The sequence below is a fragment of the Martes martes genome, assembly GCF_963455335.1.
Source record: "Martes martes genome assembly, chromosome: 8".
In the NCBI taxonomy this organism is placed as follows: Eukaryota; Metazoa; Chordata; class Mammalia; order Carnivora; family Mustelidae; genus Martes; species Martes martes.
The window spans coordinates 75,186,299-75,206,836 of record NC_137895.1 but is presented as its reverse complement, the minus strand read 5'-3'; the positions used below and the strand labels follow the sequence as shown (position 1 = coordinate 75,206,836).

The 20,538-nt window shown below is 35.9% G+C and overlaps 1 protein-coding gene across 1 annotated transcript in view; it reads left to right on the top strand.

Moving 5' to 3' along the window:
• CPNE8 (copine 8) overlaps nt 1–20,538 on the top strand; it is a 203,509-nt gene that overhangs the window by 18,068 nt on the left and 164,903 nt on the right. The window contains exons 2-3 of the mRNA XM_080812527.1: nt 8,929–8,969; nt 10,280–10,326. Of these exons, the coding sequence (XP_080668653.1) occupies nt 8,929–8,969; nt 10,280–10,326 (88 nt within the window). The remainder of the gene's footprint in view (nt 1–8,928; nt 8,970–10,279; nt 10,327–20,538) is intronic.

Below are 20,538 nucleotides of genomic sequence, written 5' to 3'. Positions count from 1 at the left end.
AAAAGAAAGATTTGTATATTAGCTAGAAATATTACACAAGTGAACAGGTCATACATACCTGGTAAATCCTGTGATTCTGCCATTTGTAGTGGTGCTCTAGGCCTAACAACTTCCTTGGTCATGGGCTCTGAATGTCTAGAGGATTCTCTAGACTGATTTGACCAAAAGGGTAGATGAATCTTGATACCAGGATATTATCACGTATGCCTTAGGGTGCTGTTTAGAATGCCTGAAAGCAACAGAGAGCCAGAACTTGTAAACGTGTAAAGCATATTGTGTGATTGCTTTGAGTCCCACTTGGTAACAAGTGTTTTTGGGGCAGAATTTGGTCTGAAACTTGGTAGCAAGGTATAGCACACTGTAAGAGCTGTAAAGCCTGCCCGTTACTTCAGTAACTGAAGGCAACAGGTAACTACCAAAAAGTCCACAAGGGATAGGAGAATTATTAACAGTTGATACCTGGGACAATTATTGACTTTTACGTATTCATCATGCCCCCAATTGCTTTACTGAATTATCTTAATTAATTTTGAAAGATTTTAGTAATTAATTCTCTTGTTTTTTTCCCAGGTACAAAATTAAATCTGCACGTCATAATAATTTACAATACTATGTCTCATTTTCACTTTGTCTCTTATTCCCCAGAGCTTCTAAAGTGATGAATGATAACAGTAGTTGCCGTTCATTTCATTTTGTTCTCAGGAATAGATACAGTCAGTATAACCAATACAAAAATAAAAAATCAAAATCAAAATTGTAAGTCAATAAAAAAAATTACAAAAATGTTCCGTAAGCACTTACTGTTCTTGTGACTTTCAGCACTTCCTTTAACATCTCTGAATATTGTTATCTCCTCTGCAGTATAGAGCCCGAGAATAATTGCGACTTTTTTAGGATTGTGTTGAGGGTTAAATGAAATGATTTATTTAAAATGCTCAGCATAGAGCCTGGCACCTTGCTCCTTAAATAAACAACAGGTGCAGAATTTGTGATACAGATTCAAGCTGGGTATGATAGGGCCCACAGGAGGGAGTCATCAGTGCTACCTTCCCAGAGCACAGCAGTGGGAAGAGGCTGGGAGAGGAATTGACATGCCCCACCAGGAAGGAAGTCGGTGAGGAAATTTCAGGAAAGGGGATGCTGTGGTTAAAACATGAGTACAGAAATGTGAGGCAAAAAGTCTGAAATGTCTAGAGCAGAGTCTGTGATATGGAATATGGATAGAGGTGCGGCTGGAGGTAAAGCTATGATCAGAATGCGGCTGGTATTTAGTGCTCCATTAAGGAGTTTGGAATTTCTGTAGGTCATGAGTTTTATGCAACGGGGCCATTTGCTTAGGTTTTCTTACATCTCTACAGTATCTGTACTGCTCTTGGAGGCATCTTGAATGAACTGGGACACAGGAAGCAGGAGGGTCACTTAAGAGCTCAAAGGCTGGAAAGTAGTTGGGACTTGGACACAGAAGCAAAGGTGGAGGGAAGCATCGGGGAGAGAGGAATAGGGAGACAAGGGATTGGGCAGGATATTCTGGAGTCTGGCTTGGAAGAGAGAGAGAGAGGTGGGTTAGACCATGTTGCTGTTTGTGGATCCCACAGCTGTTGTAACAAATGACCACCAACTTGTTGGCTTGCAACAACAGAAGTTTATTCTCTCACAGCTCTGGAGGCCAGAAGAGTGAAGTCAGTAGCGGAAACCGAGCTGCTGGCCAGGCTGCTCTCCCTCTGGGGCTGTGATGGAGAATGTGTTGCTTGCCTTTTCCAACTTCTGGTGGCTGCCGGCATGCCTTGGCTTGTGGCTGCATCCCCTCGGTCTCCAAGGCCAGAATCTTCTCATTTCTCTCTGCTTTGTTCACGTCGTTGTCTCTAGTCTGTGTCAAATCTGCCCCTGGCTGCTTCTTATAAGGTTATATATGATTGGGTTTGGGGCTCCCCCACATAATCCAGGATAATGCCCTCATCTCAGGATCCATAATTTAATCACATCTGCACAGAACTTTTTTTCCCCCTAATAAGGTCACATTTAAGTTCTAGGGATGAGGACTTGCCTGATACGTTTGGGAGGGGACATTATTCTGCCTTCTGTGGTTGCCACTTACTGAGATACCGAATGGGGCTGCAAGATTGGGGAATCTATAACGAGATTAGTTTTGTACATGAGTTTTTGGTTTTTAAGAAGCCCCATATCCTGTTCTCAGTGCCTTTTTATCCTGTCCATTTTTGTTAAATGTTATGTATCTCTTTACAGCTTAAAGCAGGGATTGGGTTTTGTACCTTTTTCTGAAAACTTGTTATTACCCTGGGTTAACCTTACTGCAAACCAGTGGGTTCTTCTATTTACCTTGGCTCAGGCAAACCAGAGCTCTGACGGGTCATGTTCTGATAAATCCTTGGTTTTCTTTTTAGCAGTTTCCAAGAATATCAATCATACTGAATGCCTTCAGAGAACCATAAAGGTTTTCACTGTTAATGATCTGCCCCTATAATTTCTTTTAATATCTAAACTGAGTTCAGCCCGTGCAAGGATTGAAAATGTGTTTCTGGGGCACCTGGGTGGTTCGGTCGGTTGAGCCCCTGCCTTTGGCTGGGGTCCTGATCCTGGGGTCCTGGGATGGAGCCCTGAAGCAGGCTTCTTGCTGAGCAGGGAGTGTGCTTCTCCCTCTCCCTGGCGCCCCCACCCTGTTCCTGCTCTCTCTTTCAAATAAATAAATAAAATCTTAAAATATATATATATATATATATATATATATATATATATTTATCACTGATACTTCCAGCTCTTCAGTGCTAATGTATAAATACTCTGAACAACCAATTTTGGCAAAACTGAAAAACAAGCTAAAAAGTTTATTTCCAGTTTTTGTGGGGTAATGTGTGTCACATATGACAGAGTTCTCCTTGGTTGCTCAGGCTACGAGAGGCAGCTATTGAGCTGAATTTGTAGTCTATTTGCACAACTTCAAACCTGAAAGTCTATTCTTATTTTCTTGAAAGCCAGATAATCTTGTTAAGTACTTTCCAATGACCCTATCCTTCAGAATTACTTGGTATCTTAGATTCTAGCTGACTTTGACTTTTCAGTAAGCTTCAGTTTCAAAATGCTTCATTTTTTCATTTCTGAAAGCTTTACTTTTTGCCTATGTGTAATCTGTTTCCCTTTGTTATAGAAATTGCAGTTTCAGGTAAAATGGTTTTTTTTTTCCCTTAAATTTCTGTGCTAAATTCCCAGAGATAATATTTATTCAGTGAATGATAATAATAATAAAAAAGATTGAATACACGAGTCAAAGATGATTAAATATTACATTCAAATCACTTCAAAGATGGGATAAATTTCCTTTCAGTTGCTCAAAAAGGTTTGATTTCCTTGTCTTTATATATAGATATATATAAACCTCTGAAAACCATTTTGTGTATATGTGCATTAAAAAAAAATATGTATACATATATCCCCCAGAACTTCCTCACTTTGGTCTATAAGACAGTATAATGCCCAAAGGAAGGGCCCTGGTGTAGTGACATGGGGCATATTTATGATGCTAGTAAAGGAGTCACTCTGTGTTTTTTCAGTTAATAGATTACTTATTAGGGCAAAGGCCCAAAATGCCACCTCTTCTGTTCTTCTTTTCATAATAAGACACCTCACCATATCTACAACGAAAAAAGCCCATGCTTCTGACTGGATACTAAAACCATTCGTTCGTCCAGAGGCTGCTGCTTGAGCCTTCATCTGTGCTGGGTTCCCGCCAGCCTCAGCCCTGCTTCATAGAGCCCTCGCAGAAAGTCAGCGATGCCCAGACTATGCTGAAGAACAGTAAATAAAAGGCTCCCAATAGTTTCTTAGATTTTAGTCAAACCCAGAATCATTCTGTTGGTAGATACAGAACAACTTTGAGGGGGAGACTGTATGGTGCAGGGCTGTGGTTCTCTGTCCACTTGTGAACAGTTTATGCTGGGCTCTGTAAAATGGTGAAGCATTCTTCAGCTCTGTAGGCTCTATTTTTGCTCCTGTGGAAAATGAAATGGGACCGTTTCTTATTTGGCTCGATTTGTAACCTTTTTTTGTTCTTATGAGACATGAAATCAAACTGTTCCCACTGGGCATTGGCCACAGGTAAAGGTGCTTTTTAGAACTCACTCATGTCTTTAATTTGAAGATTTGTTCCCTAAAACAACTCTAGTGTTTGTTTTGTTTAATTAGCACTTTAAAAGATCACAGATAATAACACTATTTTTACTGTGAAACTATTAAAAAAATTCATAATACATATCAAGTAGGTTTTCTTCTCCAAATTGCATTTGTGTGAGGATAATGGTATTTGTTTCCCTTTTAAAGATTTAAAAAAAAATTCAATATTTACCACACTTTCGAAGAAGAATATTTATTTGATGATTTCATCTAATGAGCGGGAAAGACAGCAGCAGGCTCACAACTCTTAGGTTAACTCACTTAACAGATCACTTTTACCTTAATAGGTCATGTTGTTGTATGCTCACCATAGACATGAAGAGTGAGAAGCTTTAGTAGTCCACTCATAAAGCTTCATTATATATAAATATAATGGAGAAGAATACTTGAACTTTTTAAAAATAAGTTACTTATTTAATATTCATTTGTTAAGTTTTAATTATATATACTACCTATAAATTTTTTTTCTCTAGTATATTTTAAAAAATAGTTTGGATAAGAGCTAACCATTGTACTTGATCTTTTTAAACATTGTATCTTAATTAATCTGACTCTGTTTTTAAGTTACTGTTCTTTCTCCCCATAATAGCTGTTTTATATACAGTCCAATATTGCTATTTAGGTTTTTGTTTTTGTTTTTGTTTTTGAGAGGGAGAGAGAGAGAGAATCTTAAGCAGACTCCATGCCTAGTGTGGAGCCTAACTCCAGGCTTGATCTCACAACCATGAGATCATGACCTGGGCTGAAATCAAGTTAGACACCTAACTGGCTTGAGCCACCCAGGCGCCTCTGTTATTTAGTTATTTTTCTGACTTTTTCTACCTAGTACAATTCAGGCTTCTTAAGTAAGGGAGCATGTCTTTGGTACTTATTCTGTCTTTGGTAGTGTTTAAATAGGTCTTGGGCATAGAGTATTTGCTTAAAAAATACTTGCAGAATTACACTGAAGTTTAAAGGGAATTGCTCTTTTTCAGTTAGAGAAAGACGAGTCTTTAGCTGAGAGGTCATTTTAAGGGTGAACTGACTGTTCCATATGGGTCTTGCAATGGGAATTAAATCTACAGTGACCAAGAAAACTAATATTTATGTGGACCATTCAGTATAGTTCTGTGCTAATAATGGTATGAGAACTATCTTAAAATCAGAAGGTGATTTGGGCATAAAATCAGAACATGCAGGGTTAAAGGATGAGCTAAGGGACTGTTGTCGTCAAGGGAGGGTAGCTTGATGCATCAGTCTATTATAAGTGTTACAAGGGATCAATACCTATGAGGATTAAATGGTTAAGGGGGAAGTCAGGGAAGCCTTTCTCCTGGCTGGTCCTGGAAAGGTCTTACTAATTCTTGCTTTATCTAGTCTCCTATTTCAGGTTTCCTGCAACATACGCCTCTTGCATTAACCTGGTATTCCTTCATCGGGTTAGCATTTAATTGATTGGGCCTCAGCTTTGGTGATGCTATTTCAGTTGTATTCTTTTAAGTCCAGGAATTTTAATTGAAATTTGAGGATGAGTGGTTACTAGCACAACTCTGGCAATTCACAGATTATAATTTTGATTAAGTTACTTCTCCTTAGAAGTTTTCTTACTCGTATACTCTATTTTGCCATAATTTCTTTTCAGGACTTTGCTCTCTTCCTTGTTTGGCTACATCTGGATTTACAGAATAGAAAAATATATTCAGGATTTTTAACCCACTGTTGAAGTGCAGCCTCCCATGATAAACTTACAGGCATAAAATTACAGGCATCCTGGCTCAAGGAAATGACGCCTCTGTGGAAAGAAGTGTCAGTTTCCCACATGAAAGCGAATTAGTGGTATGTGTTTGTGCATGTGTGTGTGTGTATTATTATTTTTTTTTTTACAGTGCCTCATATAGGAAGCAAAGGTATTTTTCTGTGAATAAATACAGTTATGCGTGGTCTCCATTCTGTTTGTCTCCATTCTATAGTCAGGATTGCTCTTCATATTGGTCTTGGGACAGAAACGTACTTTATTTTATGCTCTAGTGGCTTAACCAGTAGGTGTAATGTGGGGGCCTTCCATATTTCCAACACTTAGAGGTAAATAAGGTGTTTCTTCTGGACTTCTCCGGACACTATGTCTGGAGCATTTCTCCAGCTGGAGCGTATCTCCAGCATTTTGTGAAGAACAGAGAAGTCAAATTCAGAAGGGCTGATTCCACTGGATGCTACTGGGCTGTGTGTGTTCTTATTCGTTCATTCAGTCTCTCCGAGCCTCAGCTTAGTTTCTCGTTTATAAAACAGCCTTCACAATAAGACCTGTCTTGTTTTACTTAATGTGAATGTGCTTTATTTTTAATAGGATTTTGAAAAGGTAAAAACCTTTATTTCTATCACCAACCCAAACTTTATGATGAATTTTGATAATCACTGGTCTTTTTATACACACACACACACATACACACACACACACACACACACACACACACACTCTCACTATTTAAGTATACTTGGCTTTCCAAACTTTTCCAAACTTTTGAAATTGTATATGTTTGAATTTTATTGATGAAATTTATTGTCAAAGAGCATTGGGAAAGTTAAATTGCTAATTTAAGGGGCTAATTTTAAAGAGATTATGGAGTTTTATTTCTTATCATGTAAAGGATCCAAGATTTTTTTGTTTCTCTGTTTATTTTTTACCTTACCATGTATATTATGTATATTATGGATCATAATGGTCAGAAGAAACAATGTGACCTGTAGAGTGTAGGGTTAAAAATATTAATTTTTTAGTTGCTAGGTATCCATTATTTTATATTTGGGGCTAAAGGTTGTAGTTTTTTTGTTTGTTTGTTTGTTTGTTTGTTTGTTTTTGTTTTGTTTTGTTTTGTTTTAAGAGATAAAAGGGCACTGAAATCACATTATTTTCTTTTAACTATGTGAATGACATGGTTCTTGAGTCCCAACCACGTTACAATATGTTGCACTGTCATCTCTCTTACATTATCATGAACTCTGAAAGAAAGAGCTGAATTACTTTTTTAAGGACACTAATGAGCAAAAGGCTGGCGATACGGGAATGGCTGAGGAACTTCCACTTAAGTGGAGACCCACCTTTGTAAATATGTATCACAGTGATTTTTCAAGTGGAAATGTTTTAATTTACTATTTGCTAACCATTGCTGTGGTCACGATGTCTGCTTATGGTACAGAAGGATTATTTTAATTTGATTTCTGACTAGTGGTCTTTGAAGCTGACTTAATTCCAAATATAAATGTCTGATATTTTCTCTTCTTTTTAGGACTATTTGAAGACATAATGTCATTTTTTGTTTTGTTTTGTTTTGTTTGGTCTGTGCTGCGCTGTTCTGTTGACTGTATTTTTATTTTCTTATTGTACAGTGATTCCATGGAAGCAGTAACTTTTGAGAACCTGAAATAAGAGAGGATATCACATTGATATTTAAGATGGCCTTTCAGATACCATGGGCAGTACAGATAAATGCACAGAAGTAGTGGTCCTGGGTGGAAGAATAAGACATTTTAAATATGAGATTTTTAGTACAAGTATTAAGCATAAAAATGTAGTTTGTTCTTACAGTTATTACCAATTAAGAAAGGATGAATAAAAAGGACAAATTTAACTTTTGGTACATTCAAGTCATCATTCTAGGTAGCAAGATTTTTTCATACAAGAGTATAGCTTCAAATTACCATTTGTAGGAAAATAATCTATTTTAGATGGGAATTTTTCCAATTTGTGTTATTAATCAGGGCATACTGAATCAATTTTTTTTGATTACTCAGGGTTATTGTTATGAGCATAAAGTATGGGACTGCATTACTACCACTGAAGATACACAGGATAGCCCAATGCCAGAGGAATCCAGACTTCCACAGTTTCTGATTTTCCATTTTCATTCTGGTTTAGATAGGGAAATATCTGTAAACAAGAATAAATAGATGCTAAGAATGGCCTTGTCCACCTTTTAATTTTTTTCTTCCACTGAAAAATTCTTTGGTAGGGATCTGGACGTTCATCTTAAATTCCCAGACCAGAGTAGCAACATAAAGCTCCTCCGATTTGCTGTGACAAAGTGACAGTGTCAACAGGTGGTGCTTCACTGTCGCCTTCTAATTTTGTGTTCCCATGTGATCACGTGCTCTGAATCCCAAACAATTTTGCATCAGTCACAACTCACGATTCAATTTAGGAAGCATTTCTGACCATCTGTATACTGATTAATGGAGGGATAGAAGGAAACTTGGAACAGTTACATCTCTCGGATTTTTATCTTCGAATGTGGAGACTCTTGTATTGACCAGCTGCAGTACAAGGCTGAGCAAATAGGCCTCCCTCACCCCTGCATCCTGAACTTTGAATACACAAACTGAGGGTTTTGGGGGGGGTGGGCACGTAGAGGGGATGGGTGAGCCTGGTGGTGGGTATTAAGGAGCACACGTATTGCATGGAGCACTGGGTGTGGTGCATAAACAATGACTCTTGGAACACTGAAAAAATAAAATTAATAATAATTTTTTATAAAAAACTGCAAAAAAATGAGTACAAGCACATATTTAGCAAATTTTCATTTAGTCATGTACATATATACATAATATACATATATAACATATAAACACAATGCAGACACATATCACAGATATATGTGTACATATATGTTACATATAAAATATATAAAAATTTATATATTTGTTTACATTTATGTATTTATATACATATTTTGGCCTTATATTCATCTGACATTTTCTTTCATTCAACAGAAATCTTCTTGACAGAGACACATTCTCTAAATCTGATCCAAGTAAGTATCTTCTATTTGCTTTTTGAAGCAGTTTACTCATTTTTCTTACTTGATTTTGCAAAAATTGTATGAAACTTACAGTTCTTGTTTAAATAATTGTTTTAAAGCACAGAAAGAAAGATAGGGGATGGTGTCAAGCCCTGCATTCTCATCTACCTGGGCAGGAGTCTAGCTAAAGAGAAGGAGTTGCTTAGCACTTTGAGAATAAGTTGAAAATGCAGATGTAAGACAATTCACTTTGAAATTAAAACCTCATGGTACGGCTATATGATAGAAATTGTATTTGAAAGGTGACCATAATGAACCATAATGTTAAGTGATTTGTCCCACAGTAATACTTTTCCTTCTTTTTTTGTAAATAAAAGAAGTATGTAAAGGCATGCTTAACCAAATGAAACATATAACATCATCTCGGATGAACTGAAATTTTGATTCCTAATAATGTATATTAAAAAATTGGAGATAACTTGTAAAATGAAAAAGACAATTTAAATTAGAAAACAGCAACATTACTGTATAAATCAGCAAGTGTTTCCAAATCTTGAGATAGTTAGAAATTTATATCCCGTACCTCTCCATCCCTACAAATACAGGACGTGATTTAGGGGGAGGTTTTGTGAGATGTTAGAGTTTTTCAAGTAGTCATTGGGGAAAAGGCATTACAATGTGGGTATTAAAAGTTCCTAGAGCTCACTTGACAGATGAGTGGGACTTTTTTTTTTTAATCCCTTAATCTTTACTCCAAACCCTTCATTTCTCTTTTTGTGACTTCCTTTTGTGGTTGACAAGATTTCTTACCTGTTTATAGCTATTGAGGGTGGAGTTGCAAATGTTAAATACAGAAGATGATATGTTCCAGATTGTCCTTCTTGTGATGGCTTTGAGCATTATGGGTATCTTAGGAAGAGCTTGACTAATCTCTAGTAACATGAAATATCTCAAACTGTTAAACTACAGTTTAAAAATTTATGTGTATCTGTAGCATAATGTAAAGTTATGTAAAGCAAAGTTCGTGTAGACATTATGTATTATGTAGACATAATGTAGACATTAGCAGATAATTATTGTATATTTTTGTGTTTAGGTCTATGCATGTTAGGTTCTAAAGATCTGATACAGTTTCTTGTTTCTTCACAAAAGTTTTTAGTCATTTAATGTTTTACTCGCAATTTTCTTAGAGGAGGAATAAGCCCAGGAATTATGAAATCATTTTGATGTAGCTTTTGGACAGCTAAAGCATAAATTATATACATTGATAATCTTATATTTATAAAAAGACATTTATATATTTACTTTTTCTTCTTTTATAGTTTGTGTCTTATATGTACAAGGAGTTGGAAATAAAGAATGGAGAGAGGTAAGCATTAAAATTTTTTTGAATATCATTGTGCTGGAAAATAGGGTCTAAGTTACAATTTGGTCAAGATGATACTTCCCTGATTTTAGTTATTTTAAGTCCTCTTCAACCCAAAGACTGCATTTTTTAAATTTATGAGAGTAATCTTTGTGTTTGTTTTTATTAATCCTCAATGTTTGTCTGATTTATGACCTTCCTGTAGAATATTCTAGCCTGGAAACTTGTATTTTCCTCAGTGTAAATTAAATTTAATGTGTTGCAATCCTTACATAATTGAAGGCTAGACTTAGTCTCACTTTTGGAAGTCAACTGCTGATTTTTATAAAATATTGCTTTAAAGGGTTTTAAGTATGATGCTTGATATCAACTGTCCTTACTTTTTGCTAGTTAGTAATTTCTTATTTGAAAATAAAGTAAAAACTCTGTTTCCTAATACGGGCATACTTTGTTATTTATTTATTTGTTTGTTTGTTTTTTATTATGTTCTGTTAGCCAGTATATAGTACATCATTAGTTTTTGATGTAGGAATCATTAGTTGTGAACATCACCCAGTGCTCATCACAACATACTTTGTTAATGAAATAAAAGCTAGGAGGCAGAATTATCATTTTGGTTAATTTGTATTGAGAGCATCTCCATGTTCCTGTGGAAGGATGATCACTGGAGGGGAGGGAGTCTATTAAAATAAAAGGCATTTCTGTTCGCTTGTAGTTCACTCATTTCTATCTGCTTCCTATCCTAGGAAGTTAGTGCATTGTTTTAATAGGGTTGCAGTTTCTGGTGAGATTCCTGAGGGAGATTTCTGTTAATTTGTTGCCATAGATTGCCTTGAAACCCAGCCATTTTACCAGTGTGTCTCAACTGTGAGATAGAAGATAAGAATAGGTCATGGTCATTTATTCTCAAAACTGGCAGAATAAACCAATTCAAAAATTGTTCCTACTGATAATGGGTCAGTGGGATACTGAGCACCAGTTTCTCATATTTAACTGCTTCTAGACCTTTCCATGTAGTTATTTGAGCTTCATCTCAAACTCTACATACACGAATGAAAATTCATCAGCTCTACCCTATGGCTGCTGCCTTTGCTCCACATATAGCTAATAACATCATTAGCCAAAATATCAAACTGCAATTTTTGTAGCCATCCTGCCTTTACTTCCCACACCTTCTTTATTTATCAGTTATCCAGTGGTGTGAATTCTTTTTTGTTAAAAAAAAGAATCTCAAATGAGCCACTTCCTTCAGCAGACCTCGGTTCTCTTTTGTCTTTTCTGTTAGGACATTCTCCTGAGTCCATGCTCCTCTTTCTTGTTCCTCTACCTAATTATTCCTTTGATTATGTTCCAAAAAGATTTGCTGTCTCTTGTCGTTCGCTCTAGAGTTCCCTTGTTTAAAGGCCTGAGGCAATCCGGTGAACTGCTGACTGCCCATTAAGAGTCAAGCTAGTTGGGGACCGGCACTTACCAGGAGTGTTCAGAAGATAACATTACGGGGCACCTGGGTGGCTCAGTGGGTTAAGCCTCTGCCTTCGGCTCAGGTCATGATTTCAGGGTCCTGGGATTGAGCCCCGCATCGGGCTCTCTGCTCAGTGGGGAGCCTGCTTACCCCCCTCTTTCTGCCTGCTTCTCTGCCTACTTGTGATCTCTCTCTCTCTGTCAAATAAATAAATAAAATCTTTAAAAAAAAGAAAAAAGAAAGAAAATAACATTACTTGAGGGACCAGTAAAGGAACTGAGATAAATATTCACAAGGTACAGGACCAGGCATCTGGGCCAATGCAGATCTCTAGTGATGAGGCTTTCCTATTGCCTATATAAGATCTTTCCTACTAACTACTGTTCTCAGCCCTTTAGATATATTGGCTAATTTATTGTTTGCACAATAACCTTAAGAGGTGATGCTATCATAATCCTTATTTTACACACCGGGAAACTAAAGCACAGAAAGCTTAAGTGATAGGATGAAAGTTATCCAGTTATAAGTCACAGAATGAGGATTTCAGCCCTGGCCATCGGGTCCAGAGCCTTTCTTGTAGACCACCTTGCTTTTCAGAATCTTGATCTGATCCCAGCATTCGCATTCTGATTTTGTTAATGGAAGGAAATTCTATAAATTGATTTTTGAGCTTTATTCTTACTTATTTCAGCTTCCTCTGAATGAGAGACAAATAGGAAAGAAGGCCTACTGTTCAGGGAAGATAGCATAATAAGAAAAGAAGACAGAAAACAGAATTCTACTTGTTTATTTTTTTCTCCTTGAAGGAGTAAGAAGAGTTAGTAAGAGAAACTAATACTCAAAGGGAGTGTAAAAACAAAGTAGAAATTTAGAGAGTGATGAGAAATAGGACCCAGAGTTACATAGTGTGGATAGGAACAGATGGATGGAGAGGAAGGGAAACCAGTTAAGAGGTAATTTCAATAGATAGCATTTCAGAAGAATTAAAAGTGTTAGTAACTGGAGAATAGTCTGGAAGAATAGAAAGGAAGTGCCAGATGCAAGAAAGAAGCATTTAGGAGCTGAAATCCATTGTATTTGGCAGCTAATTGAACTTGCTAGATAAAGGAAAGGTGTGAAAAAATTAAATACTTTATATGTATATTATTAAATCGCCACAAAACCGTTTGAGAAAGACAGTTTCCTTATTTTGAGAGTCAGGTGATATAGTGGTTTAGGGCATGCACTTGACCACTCAGTGTCTGTTTCCTCATCTGTAATGTGGAAACTAATGATTCTAGCTCATATAGTGGTTAGGAAGGTCAAATGTGAATGACTGATAACTGTGTCTGGCACATAGGAAACATTATATGATTCAGGATACATTGGGACCCTAAGAGATCAAAAAATTTTTATAAGGATAACAAAACTAGTAAATGGCAGGTAAGTAAATTCCCACATTATAAAATTCTGTAAGATTCATTGCATAAGCCCAGCAGTTGATGGGAAAATGACCTATGGGATTTACTTGGCCTCAAACCTGATATGAAGCAGTTGTGTTACACAGCTGCTAAAAAGCTAATGCAATCTGAGGACGTATTGATGGATGTGCCGTGCTTACATCAAAGAAGATAATGCTATTATGTTGAACTACATGAAATTGTCATTTTTGTAGGTCAAAAATGGTTGAGTGTTGGCAATTTTATGTGATTCAATCAAATACTATTGTATTTTGCTCTGGTGGGAGCAGATCTGGAGTGTTACTTTTCTGTTCTCCATCTGAGACTGTCAGAATGCCATTCTGTATTTTAGGAGGGCTGCCATCTTGAAGAAAGGGATAGAAGCTATGCTGTATGAATAAAAGTCATAATAAATGTCTTCAAACTCTTGAAAGTATTTTCACTTAGAAACGGTAGTACATGTACTTGATATTGAAACAAAAAAGGAAACAAAAAATTTGGCTCGAGGATGGAGTGACAGAGATGTTGTTTAAGCCACTGTGAGGAAGACTTTTTTTTTTTTTTAAGATTTTATTTATTTCTTTTAGAGAGAGAGAGATAGAGAGCACAAGCAGGGTGAGGGGCAGAGGGAGAGGGAGAAACAGATGCCCTGCCAACCAGGGAGCCCATCCTGGGGCTTGATCCTGGGACTTCTGGTTCGTGACCTGAGCTGAAGGCAGACGCTCAACTGAGCCACCCAGGTGCTCCTGTGAGGAAGACCTTTGTAATACTTAAGAGTATCCCATGGTGGAGTGGGTTTCCTAGAACTGTATCCTGGCACTCTAGTGGATGTCCTGTTTCTGAAAATATTTAAACAGGGGCTGGACTAATTTATTAGGAGTGAAATTGGACTCAGTTCTAGTTTCCTTACAAGTCTTCTTTTTTATGAGACGAGAGAATTTGAAAGTTGTCTAGTCACTTTTTCAGCTCTTCCAAGTATCTTTAAGTATTAGACATTATTTTACAAGATAACAGCAAAAACCACTCTAGTAACTACTCTCAGGATATTTGAAATCCGACAAGTAAAACAGTATCATTGCTACTTCATTAATAACTTGAAGTATATCCACCCATTTATCAGTTTGACATATTTTTGAGTGCCTGTTTGTAGCTGCAGTGGTGGATAAGATTTTAAAATAGACAGTATTCTGCTTCGAGGAGCGTACAATATAGTTGGAGAATTTTATCGGCAACTCCAGTGTGTCTGACTATCACTGTACTGACTTAGGTACCAACACTATATCAGTAGTATAGTGGTTGTCTTTGTTTTTGAATTTAGTTGTATGCTGGAGAAGTATGTAGTAACTAGCTATGTGATTCTATGTTCTGGGATGAATTACCTTTAGATAGTTAAAAGTAACAAAAAAAGAAAAAGTTCAAACCATATTGAAACAAATGCTCTAAATAAGGAGAGAAAAATATTACAAATTGATCTCTAGTTGAAGTCTGCAATTTAAAAATTATATATGACACTTAGAATTACCTGCATGTCTTCTATAAATTCTGATGATTGCAAATTATCAAAAGCTCTTGAAGTAATTGATATTTTTAAACTAAAATTATTTCAGTGCATAATAATTTGTAGTTAGAAATGATACTTAAGTGTCATGAATGATGAAAATATGAAAACCTCTTAGTGGCAAGTGGAAATGGCAAAGTATTATCCCCGAGGATGTACACTTAACTTCGAGAGGTTCTGAAAATGTCGCAATTAACTTACCTGAGTTAAATTTTAGTTATCCATAGGTAATCTCCTTTGTGAATTACTCTTAAACATTTAAAATTATAGAGTTGGTTTTAGATTCCCTAAGTTAGTATGGGATGAAAGAGCAAACTGAAGTTTATATAATCCGCAGCGATCATGGTTTGACAGTAATCTGCTGCTACATGTTGATTACTATAGTAATGTTGTCTCTGCTTCTGAACCATTCCTCTGACATGGAGCTACTTTAACGTTTATTCATCTCCATACTGAATCATGTATGTATAATACATAAACACACAAACATATTCAGAAAGGTTGAGAATATTGTTCATAGTCCAGCTTAAATCGTACCTTACCCAACAGACTTTTCTGAACTTAATACCTAGAATTTCCACCTTGCACCATTAAAATCCCATAATTTCTATATCTTTCTCATGGTCCTTGTCACCTTCTACTTGATACCATTCAACAAACATCACGGTCTTTTTTGTGAACTTGCTCTCTTACAAGGATGTCTCAGCTTCACTTTTCAACTCAGTGCTCCTTAAAGGTCAGCCTCCTGCACTATAACACTTAGGCTGGGGCTTTGTTCTTAGAGGGTGCTCAGTTAATATTTGCTGGAAGGATAACTTGAGGATACCCTCAAATAGAGGCACACACTTGACTCTCATGGTTTCAAAACTGAGAACCCCCTTAGATCATTTGGTATGAAGGTCACATTTTTCAAATGAGAACATAGGTTTGGTATACTAACCACTTGTGAGATCCCAGTGCTTGTTCTGCTGCTCCCTATCATAACTTGAATTACAGATTTTGGAATTGGAATTACAGCATCCATTGAAAACATAAATGTGTCTTGAAGCTTAGGGGATACTAATGAGAGAATGAAGCCATTCTCTCCTTTTTGTCCTGTAGAAACACTGGATGGACATTGGGGAGGGTATGTGCTCTGGTGAGTGCTGTGAATTGTGTTAAGACTGATGATTCACAGACCTGTACCCCTGGGGCAAGTAATACATTATATGTTAATTAAAAAAAAAAAGAAAAGAAATCTTAGAGTGAACCAGCTAAAGTTATTGATACAAGGTGGGAAGCTCCCCCCAATCCTTAGGCAGGCCCCATTGCTGAGGCCCTGAGGAGGGTCCTGTATGGCTGCTGATAGCGCCTTCACTATTGGACTCAAGCTGCTGAGCAATGGAACATTTCTGTTTTGTTTAGTTTTCTTTTCTATTTTTTAAAAAAGATCTTAATGACAGAATACTGCTAAACATTCAGTCTGCAGACATTATATTCTTCTCATAGACATTTGAAGGGGTCTCACAATGTGTATCATTACTTCTCCAATGTGATTCATTGAGGGCGTTGTAACAGAAGACACTGAAGTTCTATTAGAAGAACACTTGTGCGGTATGTGGTGGGAAGAATCTTCTTTCAGTATCTTCTGTGATATATGTAGTCAGTCTTAAGGGATTACTATTTTAGCAAAAATATTTTGTGTGCCCCTCAGGAAAATATTCTATATATTTGAATTCCCAAGGTCAGCCATACCGGTTTTGGAAAGAGATCTATGAGACTTGAAATTTTTTTGTTTAGGAAAGGACATGAAGTAGTTTTGCAAATATTCCTGGATACAGATGATTAGAAGCTGTGGCTTAATTTAAGTTGTCCTTTCTTTATATGGCTCAGTTAAAAGTCTTTTAACTCTATGAATATTCTGTGACCAATTGAACAAGAATCATGCTTTCAATAGAATTTTGCTGATTATTACTTGAAAAACAAATCCAGAGTAATTTTGGTCCCTTGAGTAAATTTTTCTTGTTCTTATTTATTTTTTATTTTTTCCAGCTTTATTGAGATCTAAGTGATATATATAACATTATGTAAGTTTAGAGCATACAGTGTAATTTGATATATGTATATATTGCAAAATGATTACCAAAATAGGCTAGTTAACACACCTATCATCTCAGTATGATTGTGTGTGTGTGTGTGTGTGTGTGTGTGTGTGTGTGTGTGTTGTGAGAACTTTAAAAATCTACTCTTTTAGCAGCTTTCAGATATATAGTATAGTAGTTAACTATAGTCACTATGTTGTACATCACATCTTCAGAACTTATTCATCTTAGGACTTTAAGTTTGTATCTAGTGACCACTTTTGCCCATTCCCACCACCCTTGACAACCACTAGTCTCTTCTGTTTCTGTGAGTTTGTGTTTTTTAGATTCCACATAAAAATGAGATCACATAGTATTTATCTTTTTCTGACTGACTTATTTACTTATTACTTAGCATAATGCCCTCAAATTTCATCTATGTTGTCTTGCAGATGGCAGAATTAATTTCCTTTTTATTATGGCTGAATTTCTGTTCTGTTTTTAATATACCCTTTTATTGAAATAAAACATAGCTGAATAAAGGGGAGAATAATACAGCACAATAATTTATTAGGTGTGAACACATCAACCATGTAACCACCACCTGCATCAGAAATAGAACCTTCTATAATCTAGCAATTCTGATTGTGCCCCTATCTCCTCCCAAATGAAAGCACTATCCTGATTTCTAGCACTATAGGATCGTTGTTTCTATTCCTAAGCCTTATGTAAATAGAATGATATAGTATATGTTTATTTGTATCTAGTTTCATAACTCCCAGTTATGCTGTGGAAGTCTGTCCATGTGTGCGGTAATAGTTCGTATTTTTTGCTGTATGGCTTTCTATTTATGAATATAACCCATGCTAGTCTGGATAGGCATTTGGGTTGTTCCCAGTTGTTGAATATTATGATTAACTGATTAGAACATTCTTGTACTTATCTTTATATATTTATTATTCTTATTGTTTGTGTATATAGGATTGAAATTTGTATACATAGGAGTAAAATTTCTAAACCATAAGTTATACATATTTTCATTTTTAAAAAATTGAGACATAATTGACATATAACATGATGTTTGTTTCAGGTACAACATAATGATTCAGTATTCACATATACTGTAAAATGATTATCATGATAAATCTCGTTAACACCCATCGCTACACATAAAGTTTTTTTCCTTGTGATAAGGCCTTTTAAGGTTAATTCTTTAAGCAACTTTTAAATATACCTTCCATTGTTACTAACTATAGTCACCATGCTGTGCATTGATAGATTTATTTCATAACGGGAAGTTTGTACCTTTTGACCTCTTCACTCATATTTTTCATTCCCCACGTTTGCCTGTGGCGGCAACCACCAATGTCTTCTCTGGACCTATGAGTCTTTTAAATTTATTTCTTACTTATTTTTTAATATTCTACATAGAAGGGGTGCCTGGGTGGCTCAGTGGGTTAAAGCCTCTGCCTTTGGCTTAGGTCATGATCTCAGGGTCCTGGGATCGAGCCCCACTTCGGGCTCTCTGCTCAGTGGGGAGCCTGCTTCCCCCTCTCTCTGCCTACTTGTGATCTCTGTCTCTCAAATAAATAAATAAAATCTTAAAAAAAATATTCTACATAGAAGTAAGGTCATATAGTATTTGTCTTTGACTTATTTTACTTAGCACAATGCCCTCATGATCTACTCATATTGTGACAAATGGCAGGATTTCCTTCTCTTTTTGTGGCTGAATAATATTTGAATACATATATATTAGAATATATATAGATACATAGCTATAGATATATATCTATTTATATAGAACATTAGGATATTAGATATAGAATATTATTTATAGACTATTAGAATATAGAATATATACATATAATCTCTTCTTTATGCATTTATTCATTGATGGACACTTAGGTTGTTTCCATATCTTAGCTATTGTAAATAATGCTGCAGTGAACATGGGGGTGCATATATCTTTTTGAATTTGCATTTTTGTTTTCCTTGGGTCAATACCCAGAAATGGAATTGCTACATCATATGATGGCTCTATTTTTAATTTCTTGAGGACCCTCCATACTGTCTTCCACAGTGGCTGCACCAGTTTATATTCCTACCAACAGTGCACAAGGGTTCCTCTTTTTCCACGTCCTCCCAGCACTAGTAATTTCTTGTCTTTCTGTTAAAAGCCATTCTTATAGGTGATATCTCAGTGTGGCTTTTATTTGCATCTCCCTGATGAGTAGTGGTGTTGGGCACCTTTTATGTACCTATTGGCCTTCTGTGTGTCTCTTTTGGAAAAATGTTTATCAAATCCTCTCCCTATTGTTTAATTGGATTTTTTTAAACTATTGAGTTAAATGAGTTCTTTATATATTTTGGATACTAACCCTTATCAGATACATGATTTGAAAATATTTTCTCCCATTCACTAAGTTGCCTTTTCTTTTTCTTAATGGTTTCCTTTGCTGTGCAGAAGCTTTTCAGTTTGATGCATTATTGATTTTGTTGCTTTTAGTTTTGATGTTGCATTGGAAAAATTATCACCAAGACCTATGTTCAGTTGCTTACGGCCTATATTTTTTTTAGGAATTTTATGGTTTCAGGTCTTATATTCAAGTCTTTAATCCAATTTGAATTAGTTTTTACATATGGTGTAAGAGTTTCATTCTTTTGCATTTGGCAGTCCAGTTTTCCCACCGTTTACTGGAGAGACAGTCCTTTCCCCATTGTTTATTCTTGGCTCTTTTGTTGTAAATTAATTGATAATGCACAGGTTTATTCCCAGGCTCTTTATTCTGATCTATTGATTTCTGTATCTATTTTTATGCCAGTAGTATACTGTTCTAATTAATGTAGCTTGGTAATATAGTTTGAAATGAGGGATTGTGGTGCCTCCATTAGTGTGCATATTTTCATTTTCAGTCCATACTGCCCAATCATTTTCCAGAATTTTCCATCTGCCATTCTTATTGCAGAGCATTCTTGCTAATGTTTTCTATTACAAGTCTCTTAAATGTTTTCCATTCTGGTTAGTGTGCAAAGGTGTCTTGTTTAGATTTTAACTTCCTGATAGTGTGGCTGAACATCCTTTGGCAGGCCTAATGACCATTTGCCTATCTTTTATGATGTGCATGTTTGGCTGTTTTTCCTGCTGTTGATTTTTAGGAGTTACTTATATCTTTAGGATGGGAAGTTTTGTTGCTTATATGTCTTGCAAATACCTTGTCTCCTTTTGTAGCATGGTTTTTTACCCTCTGAACTGTGTATTTTGGTGAACAGAAATTCTTAATTTTAATTTAGGTCGACATAGCAGTCAATTCCTTTATGAGCTATGCTTTTGTTTTGTTTGAGAAAACTTTCTTATTTGAAGGTCATGAAGATGTTCCCTTCCCCAAGGTTATATCCTAGAAGTTTTATTGTTTTAACTTTCATATTTAGATTTATACTTCCTCTGAGATTAATTTTTGGGTATGGCTTGAAGTGAAATTTACTTTGATTCCATATGGTATCTACTTGGCCCAGGATGATTTATTAAAGAGATTTTCTTTCTCCACTGCACAGTCATATCACCATTGTCATAGATGAAATGACTATATATGTGAGAGTGTTATAGGTTTCTACTGTGGTATACTTTGTTTTAATAACTCTTTTAATAACTAAATCTGGTTGTTTGTGCTTGGCAGTTGTTTTTTTTTTCCTTCA